This window comes from Pelodiscus sinensis, unplaced genomic scaffold (assembly GCF_049634645.1).
Source record: "Pelodiscus sinensis isolate JC-2024 unplaced genomic scaffold, ASM4963464v1 ctg90, whole genome shotgun sequence".
Classification (NCBI taxonomy): domain Eukaryota; kingdom Metazoa; phylum Chordata; order Testudines; family Trionychidae; genus Pelodiscus; species Pelodiscus sinensis.
The window spans coordinates 430,746-449,585 of NW_027465894.1; the positions used below are offsets into that span (position 1 = coordinate 430,746).

Below are 18,840 nucleotides of genomic sequence, written 5' to 3' on the forward strand. Positions count from 1 at the left end.
GGCCCGATCCGGGGGGCGAAGCGCTGCCCAGGAGCAGGCGCGGCCCCGGCTGGTGCCCAGGGGCCCCCGCGAGGGGCACTTGGGGTCTCTGAGCTCCTCGGGGTCAGGGCTCTGGGGGCGCCCTTTACAACCTCCGTGGGCGGCATTATTAGGTGCATTACGGTAGTGCCCAGCTTAGCACCCCAGCCCGGCCCCTGCTCTGTCGGATCCGGCCCGGGCCTGGCCGAGGAACCCTCAGTGCCCCCCCCCCCCGCTCGCCCCCCGGGCAGCTTCACCTCCCCCCTCCAGGGCACCGTCCAGAACACCTGGGTCCTTGGCCCTGCTCCAACCCATGACAAGCGCTTCTCTCTGCCTCAGTTTCCCCTCCCACCCTGCAGCTGGCTAGACCAGGGCCACTTCGGGGTGGGCCAGTCTGGGCAGTGCTGGCCCAAAAGCCTCCCCCCCCAATCCAGATGTTACCGTAATACACCTAATAGTAACTCATGTACATCCCACCCAAGCTCATAACACTTTGCTCCCCCCCCCCATGGCCCTTGGCAATTCCTGCCCAGGTACCCACCTGCCAGTGGTATCCCCAGCCGCTGCCCCCTCACCCACACACGAGCCCCCCTCCAGCCCCCCATAAACAAACTGGGCTCATCTGCCCGGCACTCCAACAAGTCCCAAGGGGGTTGGTTTTATTGTTAAATCACTTTATAAATAAACCCGACCGGCGCCTCCCCCCGGGCCCGGCTAGACATGGGGGGGGGGAGCTGAGGAGAGACCCTGCCCCCACAGGGCCTGGATCAGAGCAAGGCAGGAGCCAAAGCCAATGCAGCTGCCCAGGGAGGGGGGGGGCAGTGCCCACTGCGGATTCACCGCTCCCCCGCCTGGCACTTACAGGGGGGGGGTTTCCAGTGATTCAGTGAAGACCCTTGGCTGGAGTGGGGGGGGGCAGGAAGACTTGGGCTTCCCCCCCCATTCCCCATCCGAGCCCTGGTGGAGTCAGGGCACCAGGGCCTGGGCTAGGTTTGCCCTCTAGGGCAGAGCTGGGCTGCTGGGGGGGGGGGGGGTCCTAGGGAATCTCTGGTCTGCCCCACCCTGTGCAGGGATCTGGCTCCCCCCAACTCTGTGCCCCTTTACTGGGTGCCACCCCCCGCCTTGGACTCACTTCGAACAGCCTGGTGGTGCCTGTTAACCGTGCCCCTGCCAGCCCCTCCTGGAACAGCTCAGCCCCCCAGCCCGGGCCCAGAGCCGGGACGACAGACACACAGAGGCGGGGGAAGGGCCCTTCTCCCTTACACCAGAGCTAGGCCCGTGGGGGCTGGACGCCTCCTGCCTCCCCACACAGGAATGGGGAGGGCTGGCCAAGAGCTCAGGCCGGGGGGGCCAGGACTCCTGGGTCCATCCCCCGTGCTGGGAGGGGGGGGAGCTCCCGCCCCCAGAACCAGCCTGTAGCACCGGTTGTGGCAGGGCAGCCGCGGGCGCTGTAGGGGGGATGCCCCAGGGCACAGCGCAAAGCTTTGGTCCGGATCGGGGCCGTCCAACCCTGGGGCAGGCTGCTAGGGGGACCGGCCGGACAGCCCCTGCCGCACGGGGCGCAGGCCGCAGGGGACGGGCAGAGAAGGGCCCCGCGCTGGGTAGGGTGGTCGCCCCCACAGGCCCGCTGGGGCCAGGCTGCCAGCAGGTGCGGGCGCAGCAGGAGGCAGGCTGGGCCGGCTCCATGCAGGCCCCCCCGCGGGCACGGCTGGTCCGAGTCCCTGGAGACGCCGGCTCCTAGCCCTCCAACTTGTTCAGACTCGACCTGTTCAGAGAGTTTCTGGGGGCAGAGGGGAGCCTCCAATTAATCCGATGGTGAAATTAACAAGAGGCAAAGCTACCCCCGTCCCCAGCGGCTGGGCCCCAGGAATGGGGGTGGAGAGACCCCAGGAAACAAGCCACTCAGGATTCCCAGCTCCATGAAGGGAGTGAGGTGCAGCGGTTAGAGCAGGGGGGTTCCGAGCGAGGACTCCTGGGCTGTTCCTGGCTCTGCCACGGGATTCCCTGCGTGACCCTGGGCAAATCCTGGCTCCTCCCTGCCTCAGTTTCCCCGCTCGCCCTGCAGCTACTCAGGGTGGGCGGGGCCTGTCTCCCTGGGGGCTCACCGGTGCGTGAGCGTGGGACCAGCGGGGCGTAGAGCTGGGGGATGCGGCGGCTGAGCAGGGGCTGCAGGGCCTCCCGGAGGCGCTGGTAGTTCCGCTCCAGCTCCCGGTGATACTCACGCTGGTCCGGCCCGATCAGCACCTTGTTCCTGCGCAGGGCGTCCTCGCACCTGCAACCCAGGGGGGCGCTAGGGGCGGGGCTCAGGGCGGGGGACAGGACAGTGGCAGGGGAGTTGGGGGGTCGGGACCCCACGGATGGGGGAAGGGAGGGGGAGGTGGAAACTGGGGGCTTCAGGAGTGTGAGGGGTGGGAGGTTGATGGGGGCAGCATGGGGCAGAGGGAGGGACTGTGCAGGGGTGTGGCAGTACGTGGAGCGGGAGAGGCAGCACAGGGCGGGGGGGCAGCGCGGGGGGGGGAAGGGGGCAGCGCGGGGGGGAGGGGGGGGGCAGCACGGGGCGGGGGGGCAGCGCGGGGGGGGAAGAGGGGCAGCGCGGGGCGGGGGGGCAGCGGGAGGGGAAGGGGGGCAGCGCGGGGGGGCAGCGGGAGGGGAAGGGGGGGCAGCGCGGGGCGGGGGGGGCAGTGGGGGGCGTGGGGGGGACAGCGGGGGGCGTGGAGGGGGGCAGCGGGGGGCGTGGAGGGGGGCAGCGGGGGGGGGAAGGGGGGCCAGCGCGGGGGGGGGGGCAGCGTCTCTACCGTTTGGTGAGGTCCCGGAAGCAGAGGCGCAGCTTGTTGTGATGCCGGTAGAGCCGGGGGTCGTCCGGGATCTCGGCCAGGAACACCTGGGCCACTTCCAGGGGGCCCTGGGCAGCGGGGAGCAGGTCAGTGCCAGCGGAGATGCCCCTCCCCCCAGACCTGACCCACCCCACAGCCCCCGCCCCAGACCTGCCCCTCACTCCTGATCCACACGACAGTCCTGGGCCAGGGGGGCGGGGCCGGGACGGGGGGCGGGGGCGGGGCCAGGGCCGGGGGGGGGGGGCGGGGGCGGGGCCGGGGGGGGGCGGGGCCGGGGGCGGGGCCCGTGCCCGGCGCTGCCCGACCTGGTTGACGGTGGTGCCCACGCAGCCCTGCAGCACCATCTGCAGCATCTTGGCGTCGGCCGGGTCCTGGTGGGTGGCAAAGGCCAGTTCCTGCGTCTTCTTCTGCATGTCCTCGATGGCCACCTCGATGGGCGTCAGGATGATCTGCGGGTGGGGAGGGCTCAGCCCCCCTCCTCTGCTGGGGAGGGGGCACGGGGACGTGCCTGGCCCCTCTGCCCAGCCCTGCCCCCTGCCCAGCACCCTGCCCCGCTGCGTGGTCCCCCCCAGCACCCTGCCCCGCTGCGTGGCCCCCCCCAGCACTCTGCCCCGCTGCGTGGCCCCCCCCCGCACCCTGCCCCGCTGCGTGGCCCCCCCCCAGCACTCTGCCCCGCTGCGTGGCCCCCCCCAGCACCCTGCTCCGCTGCGTGGCCCCCCCTGCACCCTGCCCCGCTGCGTGGCCCCCCCCCGCACCCTGCCCCGCTGCGTGGCCCCCCTCCAGCACTCTGCCCCGCTGCGTGGCCCCCCTCCAGCACCCTGCCCCGCTGCGTGGCCCCCCTCCAGCACCCTGCCCCGCTGCGTGGCCCCCCCCCAGCACCCTGCCCCGCTGCGTGGCCCCCCCCAGCACCCTGCCCCGCCCCCTGCAGGGCGTCCCGGCACCTCCTCCTTGTGCACGACGGGCAGGCGGGTGCGGATGTAGGGGAAGGCGTGCGAGGTGGTGAGCAGCGTCTTGCGCTTGTGCTGCTGGTGCAGCTCGCCGTGCGCCCGGCCGGCCAGCGTGAAGGGCGTGCAGAACACGAAGCGGCGCAGGTCGTAGTTCCGCTCAAAGTAGGTGACTCGCTCCGTCAGCTCGTAGGTGTCGAAGAAGGGCTCCACGTAGGTCAGCTGGATGTAGGCCTGGGAGCAGGGGGGCAATGAGGGGGCCCGGCTAGGGATCTGCCCCCCCCTTACCGAGCCCCGTGGCTGAAGCGCCCGGCCCACACCCCCGTCCCACCGAGCCAAAGCTGGGTGAGTCCTCGGCCGGCTCTGTGCCTCAGTTTCCCCCTCGTGCCTCAGGCTGGGAGCCGCCGGGGACAGGGCCTCTCGCTGTGTCCTTGTAGCACCACGTGGGTCGGGGGTGTCCGTGTGCCCCCCTGGCCCTACCTTGCTGGGCTCCAGCCGGGCCTTGTCCACGGGGTTGGAGTCTTTGATGATCTCGACCACGTCGTCCCCGAAACGCTCGGCGTAGAACTCCTGGGGGGCACCACTGGGTCTCCAGCTAAGAGTCTCCAGCCGCCCCGGCGGGGGGGGGGGGGGGCCCGGCCTGCGGCTTCCCTGGCTGGCAGCAGAGACCCCGGAGCCCCAGACCCCCATCCCCGGACGGGGTTCGCCTCGGTGGCCAGAGACCACAATGAGGGGCAGGCAGCGTCCCACACAGCGCGGGGGCCCAGGTGGGCTCCCAGGGCAGCTGCCGAAACCGAGCAGGATCCAGCCCGCGGGACACCCTGGAGCCACGGGGGGACCCTGGAGCGGGATTCGCCCCCTGGGGGGTCGGGGGGGGGGCCTTTCCTCCCATGCCACAGCCCGCTTGCCCCCTACCCTGCCAGAGCCCCTCGCTCCCGACCCATAGCCCCTGCCCCTCGCTCCCGCCCCGCAGCCCCTGCCCCTCGCTCCCGCCCCGCAGCCCCTGCCCCTCGCTCCCGCCCCGCAGCCCCTGCCCCTCGCTCCCGCCCCGCAGCCCCTGCCCCTCGCTCCCGCCCCGCTGCCCCTGCCCCCCAGCCCTGCCCCTCGCTCCCGCCCCGCAGCCCCTGCCCCCCAGCCCTGCCCCTCGCGCTCGACCCGCAGCCCCTGCCCCCCAGCCCTGCCCCTCGCTCCCGCCCCGCTGCCCCTGCCCCCCAGCCCTGCCCCTCGCTCCCGCCCCGCAGCCCCTGCCCCCCAGCCCTGCCCCTCGCTCCCGCCCCGCAGCCCCTGCCCCTCGCGCTCGACCCGTAGCCCCCGCCCCCCAGCCCTGCCCCTCGCTCCCGACCCGCAGCCCCCGCCCCCAGCCCTGCCCCTCGCTCCCGCCCCGCAGCCCCTGCCCCTCGCTCCCGACCCGCAGCCCCCGCCCCCCAGCCCTGCCCCTCGCTCCCGACCCGCAGCCCCCGCCCCCCAGCCCTGCCCCTCGCTCCCGCCCCGCAGCCCCCGCCCCCCAGCCCTGCCCCTCGCTCCCGCCCCGCAGCCCCCGCCCCCCAGCCCTGCCCCTCGCTCCCGCCCCGCAGCCCCCGCCCCCCAGCCCTGCCCCTCGCTCCCGCCCCGCAGCCCCTGCCCCCCAGCCCTGCCCCTCGCTCCCGACCCGCAGCCCCTGCCCCTCGCTCCCGCCCCGCAGCCCCTGCCCCTCGCGCTCGACCCGCAGCCCCCGCCCCCCAGCCCTGCCCCTCGCTCCCGCCCCGCAGCCCCTGCCCCTCGCGCTCGACCCGCAGCCCCCGCCCCCCAGCCCTGCCCCTCGCTCCCGCCCCGCAGCCCCTGCCCCTCGCGCACGACCCGCAGCCCCCGCCCCCCAGCCCTGCCCCTCGCTCCCGCCCCGCAGCCCCTGCCCCTCGCGCTCGACCCGCAGCCCCCGCCCCCCAGCCCTGCCCCTCGCTCCTGCCCCCCAGCCCTGCCCCTCGCTCCCGACCCGCAGCCCCCGCCCCCCAGCCCTGCCCCTCGCTCCCGACCCCCAGCCCCCGCCCCCCAGCCCTGCCGGTGCCCCTCACCTCCAGCCGGTGGGAGATCTCGGCCAGCTTGGTGATGGACGGCTCTTTATACACAAACTCCTGCTCGTCCAGGTCCCCGAACCTGGAGCCGTAGAAGCCGACCCGGAAATACGTCCCGAACATGCGCTGGCCTGGGGGCAGGGCGGGCCGTGAGCCGGGTGGGGCAGGAGAGGCCCGGAGCCGGCAGCGCCTCATGGGCTCGGCTCGCCCTCCAGTGCGGCTGCCTCTGGGGTGCAACGCGGCGGCGGCACTGACTTGCCGGCAGAAGAGAGCGCCCCCTACTGAGCCCCTCCATGCAACGCGGCGCCCCCGAACGCCCGGCCCCGGCCCGCGCCTCCCTTACCCCAACCCACCCCAGGCTGAGCAGGGGGGCTGCTAGCCAGGGGGCTGGTGGGGGGGGCACAGTGCTGCCGTAGGGGATCCGTGGGACCCGCCTAACGGGTCTGATGCTCCGGGCGCCCAGCTCAGGCTAGAACAGGGGCAGTGGGGCCCAATGGTTACAGCCTAGTTCTGTGCCCAGCGCTGGGAAGGGAAGTGGGGGCTAGTGGTTAGACCCCACCCAGAACTGAGGAGAGAACCCAGGAGTCCTGCCTCCCAGCCCCCCGGCCCCCGCCCGCTCTAACCACTAGACCCCACTCCCATCTCAACCGCGCTCGGACCCTGCCCCCCAACAGCTGCCCTGGCACCGGCCCATCCTGCGGGACCCGGCTGGGCTGGCAGGGAACTCGGCCTCCTCGCCCCAAACCCCCAGAGAATGCCGGGCCGGGAGCGCCGGGAACAGCCCCTGCTCTGGCCCGCGGCTGCCACGGCCGCCCCCCAACGCCCCCCCAGTCCCACCCCCGCCTGCCCCCTCCCCCGCCGGCTGAGAACAGAGCCCCCCCCGCGGCCTCGGCCCCGCCCCGGCTTCTCCCCCTGGCGGGGAGGTTCCCGCAGCTCAGGGGACATGGCCCAGCCCCCCAAACCCGTGGGCCCCGGGGGGGGGGGAGACTCACCGCAGCAGGAAGCCGGGAGAGCGGCAGCGGGCGGGGCCGGCGGCAGGGGGGGAAGACAGAGGCACCAGGTGAGCAGGGGGCAGCCCCAGGCCCGGGACAGAGCCCCCCAGAGGGGGAAGGTCACTGGGGCTGAGCATGGGCTCGCCGGGGCCTGTGCTCTGGGGCGGGGGCTGCCCCCCACCCCGTGGGGATTTCCTGCCCTGGCCCAGAGCCCTCCCCAGCCAGGGCTCCCCCCCACCCCACCCCACAGGGAAGGGCACCAGCCGAGACCTGCAAACCCTCGCAGCAGAGCACGCAGGCTCCCTCCCCAAGCGGAGAACCCAGGCATCCGGCTCCCAGCCCGTCCCCGCTCTAACCACTAGGCCCCGCTCCCCTCCCCAAGCGGAGAACCCAGGCATCCGGCTCCCAGCGCACCCCCGCTCTAACCACTAGGCCCCGCTCCCCTCCCCAAGCGGAGAACCCAGGCATCCGGCTCCCAGCGCGCCCCCGCTCTAACCACTAGGCCCCGCTCCCCTCCCCAAGCGGAGAACCCAGGCATCCGGCTCCCAGCCCGTCCCCGCTCTAACCACTAGGCCCCGCTCCCCTCCCCAAGCGGAGAACCCAGGCGTCCGGCTCCCAGCCCGCCCCCGCTCTAACCACTAGGCCCCACTCCCCTCCCCAAGCGGAGAACCCAGGCGTCCGGCTCCCAGCCCGCCCCCGCTCTGACCACTAGGCCCCGCTCCCCTCCCCAAGCGGAGAACCCAGGCGTCCGGCTCCCAGCCCGCCCCCGCTCTAACCACTAGGCCCCGGCTCCCCTCCCCAAGCGGAGAACCCAGGCATCCGGCTCCCAGCCCGCCCCCGCTCTAACCACTAGGCCCCACTCCCCTCCCCAAGCGAAGAACCCAGGCGTCCTGGCTCCCAGCCCATCCCCACTCTAACCACTAGGCCCCGCTCCCCTCCCCAAGCGGAGAACCCAGGCGTCCTGGCTCCCAGCCCATCCCCGCTCTAACCACTAGGCCCCACTCCCCTCCCCAAGCGGAGAACCCAGGCGTCCGGCTCCCAGCCCAGCCCCGCTCTAACCACTAGGCCCCGCTCCCCTCCCCAAGCGGAGAACCCAGGCGTCCGGCTCCCAGCCCACCCCCGCTCTAACCACTAGGCCCCGCTCCCCTCCCCAAGCGGAGAACCCAGGCGTCCGGCTCCCAGCCCATCCCCGCTCTAACCACTAGGCCCCGCTCCCCTCCCCAAGCGGAGAACCCAGGCGTCCGGCTCCCAGCCCGCCCCCGCTCTAACCACTAGGCCCCGCTCCCCTCCCCAAGCGGAGAACCCAGGCGTCCGGCTCCCAGCCCGCCCCCGCTCTAACCACTAGGCCCCGCTCCCCTCCCCAAGCGGAGAACCCAGGCGTCCGGCTCCCAGCCCGCCCCCGCTCTAACCACTAGGCCACACTCCCCTCCCCAAGCAGAGAACCCAGGCGTCCTGGCTCCCAGCCCACCCCCGCTCTAACCACTAGGCCTCACTCTCCTCCCCAAGTGGAGAACCCAGGCGTCCTGGCTCCCAGCCCACCCCCACTCTAACCACTAGGCCTCACTCTCCTCCCCAAGTGGAGAACCCAGGCATCCGGCTCCCAGCCTGCCCCCGCTCTAACCACTAGGCCCCCCTCCTTTGCCCGAGCTACACAGACCAGGGTTAGAAAGAGACCATTCCGCCAGGCAGCCCAGACCATGCGGGAGGGGGGGGGGCGAGGGGGGCGTGCACACGCCCGGGGGGCAGGGACTCGCACAGCCATGCACACGGGTCCTACCTCCCAGCCAGCGCTCTGACGGGACGGGCGCAGAGGGGAGAGAGCAGGAAAGAGCACGTCAGTCCCAGTGGGACCCCCGCCATGGCCCCCTGGGTGCTGCCGCCAGGACACGGGGGCAAGGCCTGACAGAGGGAACCGGCCCCCCCACCCCGCTCAGCAGGGCTCCCCTGCAAGTCCCAGCCGGCCACAAGGGGGTGCTCTGACCCAGGGACCAGCCTTGGGGCCCCGGCAGGCTAAGGGGTCGCCCCACGCCGCAGAGGGGGGAACAGAGACAGGGGGGACCTGCCCAAGGAGACAGACCCCCGGAGTCCTGGCTCCCAGCCCCCCGCTCTACCCACTACTCCCCACTCCCCTCGCAGCGGGCCGGCCGGGCGCTCACCTGGCAGCTGAGTCGGCTGAAGGCGTCCTGCAGTTTGCCGTGGAGCCCCGCCAGCTTCGGGAACTCCCGGTTGGCCTCGTGGATGGGGATGAGGATTTTGTAGACCTGGTTCACCGCCTCGTACAGCCCGCCCTGGGGGGGGGTGGGGGGCAGCCCCCCGGCCACGTGAGCACAGGGGTAGGCGCCACGCGCCACGCAGCCCAGGAGCACCCCCCCCGGCCCAGGCACCCCCTGCCGCCATCCCCCGCCGCCCCCCCCGCCCAGGCACCCCCCTGCCGGCATCCCCCCCCCAGCCCAGGCACCCCCTGCCAGCATCCCACGCCGCCCCCCCCCCCCCCGGCACTCACCAGGGTGAAGGCGGCAGCCGCCTGCTCCAGCAGCCCCACCAGGCCCTGCTGGGTGAAGCACTTCCCAGAGCAGATCCCTTCCTCGTCCGGCGCCAGCACGTCGTCCGAGACGGCCGACTCCTCCAGCACGTTGGACGAGATGCCCTGCGCAGACGGGCTGTGAGGGGGGGGAGCCAGGACTCCGGGGGTCTCTCCTGGCTCTGGGAGGGGAGTGGGGTGTAGTGGGTAGAGCCAGGAGGGGGGGCAGGACTCCGGGGGTCTCTCCTGGCTCTGGGAGGGGAGTGGGGTGTAGAGGGTAGAGCCAGGAGGGGGGGCAGGACTCCGGGGGTCTCTCGTAGCTCTGGGAGGGGAGTGGGGTGTAGTGGGTAGATCCGGGAGGGGGGGGGCAGGACTCCGGGGGTCTCTCCTGGCTCTGGGAGGGGAGTGGGGTGTAGTGGGTAGAGCCGGGAGGGGGGGGGCAGGACTCCGGGGGTCTCTCCTGGCTCTGGGAGGGGAGTGGGGTGTAGTGGGTAGATCCAGGGGGGCAGGACTCCGGGGGTCTCTCCTGGCTCTGGGAGGGGAGTGGGGTGTAGTGGGTAGAGCCAGGAGGGGGGGCAGGACTCCGGGGGTCTCTCCTGGCTCTGGGAGGGGAGTGGGGTGTAGTGGGTAGAGCCGGGGGGGGGCAGGACTCCGGGGGTCTCTCCTGGCTCTGGGAGGGGAGTGGGGTGTAGTGGGTAGAGCCGGGAGGGGGGGGCAGGACTCCGGGGGTCTCTCCTGGCTCTGGGAGGGGAGTGGGGTGTAGTGGGTAGAGCCAGGAGGGGGGGCAGGACTCCGGGGGTCTCTCCTGGCTCTGGGAGGGGAGTGCGGTGTAGTGCGTAGAGCCGGGAGGGGGGGGCAGGACTCCGGGGGTCTCTCCTGGCTCTGGGAGGGGAGTGGGGTGTAGTGGGTAGAGCCGGGGGGGGGCAGGACTCCGGGGGTCTCTCCTGGCTCTGGGAGGGGAGTGGGGTGTAGTGGGTAGAGCCGGGGGGGGGGCAGGACTCCGGGGGTCTCTCCTGGCTCTGGGAGGGGAGTGCGGTGTAGTGGGTAGAGCCGGGAGGGGGGGGCAGGACTCCGGGGGTCTCTCCTGGCTCTGGGAGGGGAGTGCGGTGTAGTGGGTAGAGCCGGGAGGGGGGGGCAGGACTCCGGGGGTCTCTCCTGGCTCTGGGAGGGGAGTGGGGTGTAGTGGGTAGAGCCGGGGGGGGGGGGCAGGACTCCGGGGGTCTCTCCTGGCTCTGGGAGGGGAGTGCGGTGTAGTGGGTAGAGCCGGGAGGGGGGGGCAGGACTCCGGGGGTCTCTCCTGGCTCTGGGAGGGGAGTGCGGTGTAGTGGGTAGAGCCGGGAGGGGGGGGCAGGACTCCGGGGGTCTCTCCTGGCTCTGGGAGGGGAGTGCAGTGTAGTGGGTAGAGCCGGGAGGGGGGGGCAGGACTCCGGGGGTCTCTCCTGGCTCTGGGAGGGGAGTGGGGTGTAGTGGGTAGAGCCAGGAGGGGGGGCAGGACTCCGGGGGTCTCTCCTGGCTCTGGGAGGGGAGTGGGGTGTAGTGGGTAGAGCCAGGAGGGGGGGCAGGACTCCGGGGGTCTCTCCTGGCTCTGGGAGGGGAGTGGGGTGTAGTAGGTAGATCCGGGAGGGGGGGGGGCAGGACTCCGGGGGTCTCTCCTGGCTCTGGGAGGGGAGTGGGGTGTAGTGGGTAGAGCCGGGGTGGGGGGGGCAGGACTCCGGGGGTCTCTCCTGGCTCTGGGAGGAGAGTGGGGTGTAGTGGGTAGAGCCGGGAGGGGGGGGGGCAGGACTCCGGGGGTCTCTCCTGGCTCTGGGAGGGGAGTGGGGTGTAGTGGGTAGAGCCAGGGGGGCAGGACTCCGGGGGTCTCTCCTGGCTCTGGGAGGGGAGTGGGGTGTAGTGGGTAGATCCGGGGGGGGAGGCAGGACTCCAGGGGTCTCTCTTGGCTCTGGGAGGGGAGTGGGGTGTAGTGGGTAGAGCCAGGGGGGCAGGACTCCGGGGGTCTCTCCTAGCCCTGGGAGGGGAGTGGGGTGTAGTGGGTAGATCCGGGGGGGCAGGACTCCGGGGGTCTCTCCCTTCCCCCGGCAGGGCTTCGGGGCTCACCTGGAAGGAGACGCAGCCCACGGGCAGGTAGCGACAGTCCTCCAGCATGCTCAGGTACTCGGCCACCAGCGCGGCGGCGTGCACCATGCACTGCGCGGCCTCGGCGTGGTTCCCCTGCGCCGTGTGCTTGGCTGCCATGTTCTGCAGCCACGTCAGCCGCAGGTCCGGGGAGTTCTGGTAACCCTTGGCGATCCTGGGAGAGAAGTGAGGGCTAATGGTTGGGGGGGGCGCAGGGGGCCGTGGGGTGGTGCAGGTACCGAGCTGGGGAGTGGAAGAGGGGGCTGTGGGGGGGAGGGGTGCAGCGGGTTGGGGGAGGGGGAGGGAACACGGGGGGAGGGGTGCAGCGGGCTGGGGGGGACGGGGAGGGAACACGGGGGGGAGGGGTGCAGCGGGTTGGGGGCACGGGGAGGGAACACGGGGGGGCTGTGGGGGGGAGGGGTGCAGCGGGTTGGGGTGAGGGGGAGGGAACACGGGGGGGAGGGGTGTAGCGGGCTGGGGGGACGGGGAGGGAACACGGGGGGGCTGTGGGGGGAAGGGGTGCAGCGGGTTGGGGGGAGGGGGAGGGAACACGGGGGGAGGGGTGCAGCGGGCTGGGGGGACGGGGAGGGAACACGGGGGGGCTGTTGGGGGAGGGGTGCAGCGGGTTGGGGGAGGGAACATGGGGGGAGGGGTGCAGCGGGCTGGGGGGGACAGGGAGGGAACACGGGGGGTTGTGGGGGGGAGGGGTGCAGCGGGTTGGGGGGAGGGGGAGGGGTGCAGCGGGTTGGGGGGAGGGGGAGGGAACACGGGGGGAGGGGGTGCAGCGGGCTGGGGGGGACGGGGAGGGAACATGGGGGGGCTGTGGGGGGGAGGGGTGCAGCGGATTGGGGGGAGGGGGAGGAAACACGGGGGGGGGGCTCACCGGTACATCAGGTCAATCAGCATCTCGGGATCCTCTTGATGCTCCTTCATCTTCACGGTGTCGGTGAGGATCATGTGCAGGTTGAAGACGAGGTCCTGCACCTGGGGGCAGAGGGGGGCTGGGCTCAGACCCCGCCCCCCCGCTCAGCCCCCAAGGCCGGCACCTCTCATGGCCACGTGGGGGCCGAGTGCTGCAGAGCCCTTAGCTGGGCCGGCCCTGGCCTGGCCCCCACCTCCTCCTGCCACTCACCTGCTTCTGGCCCACAGCCCCTGCCCCCCAGCGCTGGGGTGTGTGAAGGGAGGTGGGGGATGGGTTATCACCTCTCCCCTGTGTAAGGGGGTTGGGGGCGCACAGGGAGCGCTGGGGGGCCGAGGGGAGGTGGGGGATGGGTTATCACCTCTCCCCTGTGTAAGGGGGCCGGGGGGCACAGGGAGCGCTGGGGGGCCGAGGGGAGGTGGGGGATGGGTTATCACCTCTCCCCTGTGTAAGGGGGGCCGGGGGGCACAGGGAGCGCTGGGGGGCCGAGGGGAGGTGGGGGATGGGTTATCACCTCTCCCCTGTGTAAGGGGGGCCGGGGGGGCACAGGGAGCGCTGGGGGGCCGAGGGGAGGTGGGGGATGGGTTATCACCTCTCCCCTGTGTAAGGGGGCTGGGGGGCACAGGGAGCGCCGGGGGGCCGAGGGGAGGTGGGGGATGGGTTATCACCTCTCCCCTGTGTAAGGGGGGCCGGGGGGCACAGGGAGCGCTGGGGGGCCGAGGGGAGGTGGGGGATGGGTTATCACCTCTCCCCTGTGTAAGGGGGCTGGGGGGCACAGGGAGCGCCGGGGGGCCGAGGGGAGGTGGGGGATGGGTTATCACCTCTCCCCTGTGTAAGGGGGCTGGGGGGCACAGGGAGCGCCGGGGGGCCGAGGGGAGGTGGGGGATGGGTTATCACCTCTCCCCTGTGTAAGGGGGCTGGGGGGCACAGGGAGCGCTGGGGGGCCGAGGGGAGGTGGGGGATGGGTTATCACCTCTCCCCTGTGTAAGGGGGGCCGGGGCACAGGGAGCGCTGGGGGCCGAGGGGAGGTGGGGGATGGGTTATCACCTCTCCCCTGTGTAAGGGGGCTGGGGGGCACAGGGAGCGCCGGGGGGCCGAGGGGAGGTGGGGGATGGGTTATCACCTCTCCCCTGTGTAAGGGGGTTGGGGGGGCACAGGGAGCGCCGGGGGGCCGAGGGGAGGTGGGGGATGGGTTATCACCTCTCCCCTGTGTAAGGGGGTTGGGGGGCACAGGGAGCGCTGGGGGGCCGAGGGGATTAGCTGGGGAGGTTCCTGGCCGGCCAGGGGGGTGGCTGACGCGCTCGGCGGGGCGGGGCTGGTGCCGTACAGGCTAGGCCTGTTGCTGGTGTTGCAGTCACTGCTTGCTTTGGGGTGCTGTGTGCGAACCCTGCTGCCCTGTGTGGGGGGGGCCGAGGGGGGGCCCAGGCCGGCCTGGCACTGGAGCTAGCTGGAGGATTCAGGCAGGTGACACTTTGCCCCAGAATCTGAACAAAGCAGGGGAGGAGGGGGCGGGGCGGCCTGGGGGGCTGGGAGTTTGTTTCCGGCTGGTGGGGGAGGAGGGAGTCTCGCTGGCCTGGGGGGCCGGGCAGGGGGCAGAGCTGGGGCTCTGGCCCCTCTCCACCCCCCCCCCCCGATGGATGGTGCTGACGGCTCCTGGTCCCTGGAGCAAGTCTGAGCTGCGCGGCGCCCTGGGACCCACTGAACCGTCTCGGGGGGGGGGGGGGAGGGGAGGAGGGGGACAGGGCCGGAGGCTCCCACCCACCAGGGTACCCGCCGTGGGGTTGCCCTACTCGCCGGGCGAAGGGGTGGCGCCGTGGGGCTGCCCTACTCGCCGGGCGAAGGGGTGGCGCCGTGGGGCTGCCCTACTCGCCGGGCGAAGGGGCGGCGCCGTGGGGCTGCCCTACCCGCCGGGCGAAGGGGCGGCGCCGTGGGGCTGCCCTACCTGCCCGGCGAAGGGGCGGCGCCGTGGGGCTGCCCTACCTGCCCGGCGAAGGGGCGGTGCCGTGGGGCTGCCCTACCTGGCCGGCGAAGGGGCGGCGCCGTGGGGCTGCCCTACCTGCCCGGCGAAGGGGCGGCGCCGTGGGGCTGCCCTACCTGCCCGGCGAAGGGCGGCGCCGTGGGGCTGCCCTACCTGCCCGGCGAAGGGGCGGCGCCGTGGGGCTGCCCTACCTGCTCGGCGAAGGGGCGGCGCCGTGGGGCTGCCCTACCTGCTCGGCGAAGGGGCGGCGCCGTGGGGCTGCCCTACCCGCTCGGCGAAGGGGCGGCGCCGTGGGGCTGCCCTACCTGCCTGGCGAAGGGGCGGCGCCGTGGGGCTGCCCTACCCGCCGGGCGAAGGGGCGGCGCCGTGGGGGGCTGCCTACCTGCTCGGCGAAGGGGCTGTCGCGCAGCGCGGCGTCCTCCTGGGCGTAGGTGAGGATGGTTTTGAGCGAGCGGCGCAGATGCTCCTCGTTGAAGGGGGGCGAGGTCCCGACCAGGCAGGACAGCGACATGGTCACCTGCATCTTCACCCGGGCGAAGTTCTGCCGGGGGGGGGGGGGGGGGGGGGGGGGGGATGAGCCGAGGCGCCCACAGCGCCCCCTGCTGCTTTGGTGCGGCGCCACCCAGCTCCTGGCATGGGGGGGGCGCCATGGGGCTGAGCCCCCCGCCACTCCCCCAGAGCTGCGCCAAGGAGCCGGCGGCAGGGCCCAGACGGCCCATGCTCCACCCCAGAGCCAGGGGGACGGCCGGACCCAGCCGAGGGGGGGGTCCAGGGGCTCGGCCGGGGGGGGGGGTCCAGGGGCTCGGCCGGGGGTTCAGGGGCTCGGCCGGGGGGGGGTCCAGGGGCCCGGCCGGGGGGGAGGTTCAGGGGGCCCGGCCGGGGGGGGGGTCCAGGGGCCCGGCCGGGGGGGGTCCAGGGGCCCGGCCAAGGGGGGGGGGTCCAGGGGGCCCGGCCGCGGCGCTCACGTTGCCGAGGGCGAAGTTCTGGCGCATGAGCAGGTAGAGCGAGGCGCTGGCGTGGGCGCGGATGGCGCTGACCCGGCTGCTGCAATGGCGCAGGAGACGCAGGCAGAGGTCGGCGCAGAGCTCCGTGTCCTCCTCGAACAGCAGCTCCGGGAACTGTGCGGGGGGGGGGGTGTTAGAGCCAATGCAGGTCGTGGGGGGGATGGGGGACAAGGGGGACGGTCAGGGGGCCGGGGGGGATGGGGGAGTGGGGGGCAGGCGGAGGGGATGGGGAGGGCGTTCGGGGGGGCCAGAGGCCACAGGAGGGGTCGTGAGGGATGGGGAAGCGGGGGTGCCACGGGAGGGGCCCGGGCGGGGGGGGGAAGCAGGCGGGGGGCGGTTGGGGGATGGGGAGTACGGCCGGGAGGCCAGAGGCCGCGGGGGGCGGTTGGGAGTCTGTGGGGAATGGGGAAGTGGGTGGGGGAGGTGCGTGGGGGGGGCCACGGGTCGGGGGGATGGTTGGGGGGCGGTCGGGGGGGGATGGGGACAACAGGCGGGTGGGCCGCGGGAGGTGGGCAGCGGAAATGAGGAGGATGGTCAGGAGGTGGGTGGGGGGGCCGCAGGGGGAGGTTGGGGGGGGAACAAGGAGATTGGGTGGGGGCTGCGGGGGGAGGTTGGGGGGGAACGAGGAGACCGGGCGGGGGGGTGGGGGGGGGAGGTTGGGGAGAACAAGGAGAACGGGCAGGGGGGCCGCGGGGGGAGGTTGGGGGAGAACGAGGAGAACGGGCGGGGGAAGGTTGGGGGAGAACGAGGAGAACGGGCAGGGCGGGCTGCGGGGGGAAGTTGGGGGGGGAACGAGGAGAACGGGCGGGGGAAGGTTGGGGGAGAACGAGGAGAACGGGCAGGGCGGGCTGCGGGGGGAAGTTGGGGGGGAACAAGGAGAACGGGCAGGGGGGGCTGCGGGGGAAGTTGGGGGGGAACAAGGAGACCGGGCGGGGGCCGCGGGGGGGAGGTCGGGGGGGGAACAAGGAGACCGGGCAGGGGGGCCGCGGGGGGAGGTCGGGGGGGGAACGAGGAGATGGGCGGGGGGCCGCGGGGGGAGGTCGGGGGGGGAACAAGGAGACCGGGCGGGGGCCGCGGGGGGAGGTCGGGGGGGGGAACAAGGAGACCGGGCGGGGGCCGCGGGGGGAGGTCGGGGGGGAACGAGGGGGCGGGGGGGGGGGGCTCTCACCTTGCTGACCAGGGCGCGCTGGGTGGCCAGGCCGTGCTGCAGGAAGAGGGCGCTGGAGGCGCCGGCCAGGCCGTGGAGCAGCACCCGCAGCACCGCGTCCAGCAGGCTCTCCCGGGCCTCCGCCAGCAGCACCGTCTGCGGGACACGGCGTCAGGGGGGCCGGAGCCTCCGGGGGGGGGGGACTTGTCCCAGGCTCTCGGGGGGGGGGGCTGGGTCAGTGAGAGCAGCTGGGGGGAGGGTTTGCCGGGGGGGGGGGGGCCCTGCCCTGCCCCCACCTGGACGATGATCTCCAGCGTGTCCAGCACCACCAGGTTGGCCTCGGTCGCCAGGTTCCCCTCCACCAGCATCTCCTGCTCCACCTGCTCCCTGCTCCTGGGGCAGAGCCACGGCCAACTCAGAGCGACCCCCAGCCCGGCCCCCGGCCCCCCGCGTCCTCCCCTCCCCCAGCCCGGCCCCCCCGCGTCCTCCCCTCCCCCAGCCCGGCCCCCGGCCCCCCGCGTCCTCCCCTCCCCCAGCCCGGCCCCCCCGCGTCCTCCCCTCCCCCAGCCCGGCCCCCGGCCCCCCGCGTCCTCCCCTCCCCCAGCCCGGCCCCCCCGCGTCCTCCCCTCCCCCGGCCCGGCCCCCGGCCCCCCGCGTCCTCCCCTCCCCCAGCCCGGCCCCCCACACTCCCGCGGCCTCTCCTCCCCCCTGGCTCCCCCGCGTCCTCCCCTCCCCCAGCCCAGCCCTCCCAACCATCTCCCCCCCCCCCAGCCCGGTCCCCCAGCATCCTCCTCCCCCCTAGGGCCAGCCCCCACAGCCCTGTGCCCACCCACCCACCTCATGGCCCCCAGATGCCCCAGGCTCCGCGGCGGCCGCACTCACCTGTCCACCTTGTCGGAGTTGGGGCGCCAGTGGGTGAGGTTCTTCCTCCAGCGAACGCTCTCCTGGCCCCCCAGGGGGCTGCGCTCTGCAGGGCGTGGGGAGGGGGCTTAGGAGCCACAGGCCCCCCAGGGTGAGCCGGCCTCGTCCAGGGCTTAGCCCCGCCCCAGCCAGACCCCCACACCCTGAGCCCCTCCCAGCCCCCAGCCCCAGGCATGCTTCCTGCCCCCCGAGCCCCTCCCAGCCCCCAGCCCCAGGCATGCTTCCTGCCCCCCGAGCCCCTCCCAGCCCCCAGCCCCAGGCATGCCTCCTGCCCCCCGAGCCCCTCCCAGCCCCCAGCCCCAGGCATGCTTCCTGCCCCCCGAGCCCCTCCCAGCCCCCAGCCCCAGGCATGCCTCCTGCCCCCCGAGCCCCTCCCAGCCCCCAGCCCCAGGCATGCTTCCTGCCCCCCGAGCCCCTCCCAGCCCCCAGCCCCAGGCATGCCTCCTGCCCCCCGAGCCCCTCCCAGCCCCCAGCCCCAGGCATGCCTCCTGCCCCCCGAGTCCCTCACAGCCCCCGGCATCTCCCCTGCCCCCCACTCTCCCCCCGAGCCCCTCCCAGCCCCCAGCCCCAGGCATGCCTCCTGCCCCCCGATCCCCTCACAGCCCCCGGCATCTCCCCTGCCCCCCACTCTCCCCCCGAGCCCCTCACAGCCCCCAACATCTCCCCTGCCCCAGCGCAGTGAGCGCATGGGGGCTGGAGTAGGCAGGGCGTTGGGGGGGGCGGTTAGACAGTCGGCTCCACCCAGGTCTGAGCCCCCCCATGAGAAGTGGCATCAGGAGGGGAGGGGGGCTCTGTCCCCGCCCCCAGCTCACCCCGGCTGCGCCGCACCATCTCCTGGCGCGCCCCCACGGTGCCCAGGATGGCCTCCTCCAGCCGCGCCCTCATGTCCAGGGACTTCTTGAAGGCCAGGCTGCTGCTGCGCTCCAAGGCCTTCCTGCCCTGGGGGGAGAAAAGGGCTGGGCCGGCTGTTGGGGGGGGGGGGGGGGGCGGGACAGGCCGGGGCCGGGTGTCGGGGGGGGGCGGAGGACGGGGGGGGCGGGTGTCAGGGGGGGCGGAGGGAGGACCAACGGGGATGGGCAGGCTGTGCAGGGAAGGAGGGGGGACAGGGCTGGGCCGGGTGTCGGGGGGGGCGGAGGACGGGGGGGCCGGGTGTCGGGGGGGGCGGAGGGAGGACAGACAGGGATGGGCAGGCCGTGCAGGGAAGGCGGAGGACGGGGCTGGGCCGGGTGTCGGGGGGGGGGGGGCGGGACAGGGCGGGGCCAGCTGTTGGGGGGGGCGGAGGGAGGACAGACGGGGATGGGCAGGCCATGCAGGGAAGGAGGGGGGACAGGGCGGGGCCGGGTGTCGGGGGGGGGCCGGGTGTCGGGGGGGGCGGAGGACGGGGGGGCGGAGGACGGGGGGG

General features: G+C 74.0%; 1 protein-coding gene across 1 annotated transcript in view; it reads right to left on the reverse strand.

Annotated features, from left to right (window-relative positions):
• Nucleotides 1–651: 651 nt before the first annotated feature.
• The window catches only part of DOCK6 (dedicator of cytokinesis 6), a gene marked incomplete at its 5' end in the record, with an annotated part of 36,265 nt that continues 18,076 nt past the window's right edge, over nucleotides 652–18,840 (reverse strand). Inside the window, 17 exon segments of the mRNA XM_075916156.1 lie at nucleotides 652–2,290; nucleotides 2,814–2,920; nucleotides 3,158–3,301; nucleotides 3,794–4,030; nucleotides 4,277–4,366; nucleotides 5,845–5,970; nucleotides 8,614–8,628; nucleotides 8,993–9,124; nucleotides 9,340–9,483; nucleotides 11,452–11,644; nucleotides 12,353–12,453; nucleotides 14,749–14,907; nucleotides 15,332–15,484; nucleotides 16,539–16,673; nucleotides 16,814–16,910; nucleotides 17,400–17,484; nucleotides 18,251–18,377. Coding sequence (XP_075772271.1) covers nucleotides 1,921–2,290; nucleotides 2,814–2,920; nucleotides 3,158–3,301; nucleotides 3,794–4,030; nucleotides 4,277–4,366; nucleotides 5,845–5,970; nucleotides 8,614–8,628; nucleotides 8,993–9,124; nucleotides 9,340–9,483; nucleotides 11,452–11,644; nucleotides 12,353–12,453; nucleotides 14,749–14,907; nucleotides 15,332–15,484; nucleotides 16,539–16,673; nucleotides 16,814–16,910; nucleotides 17,400–17,484; nucleotides 18,251–18,377 — 2,415 coding nt within the window.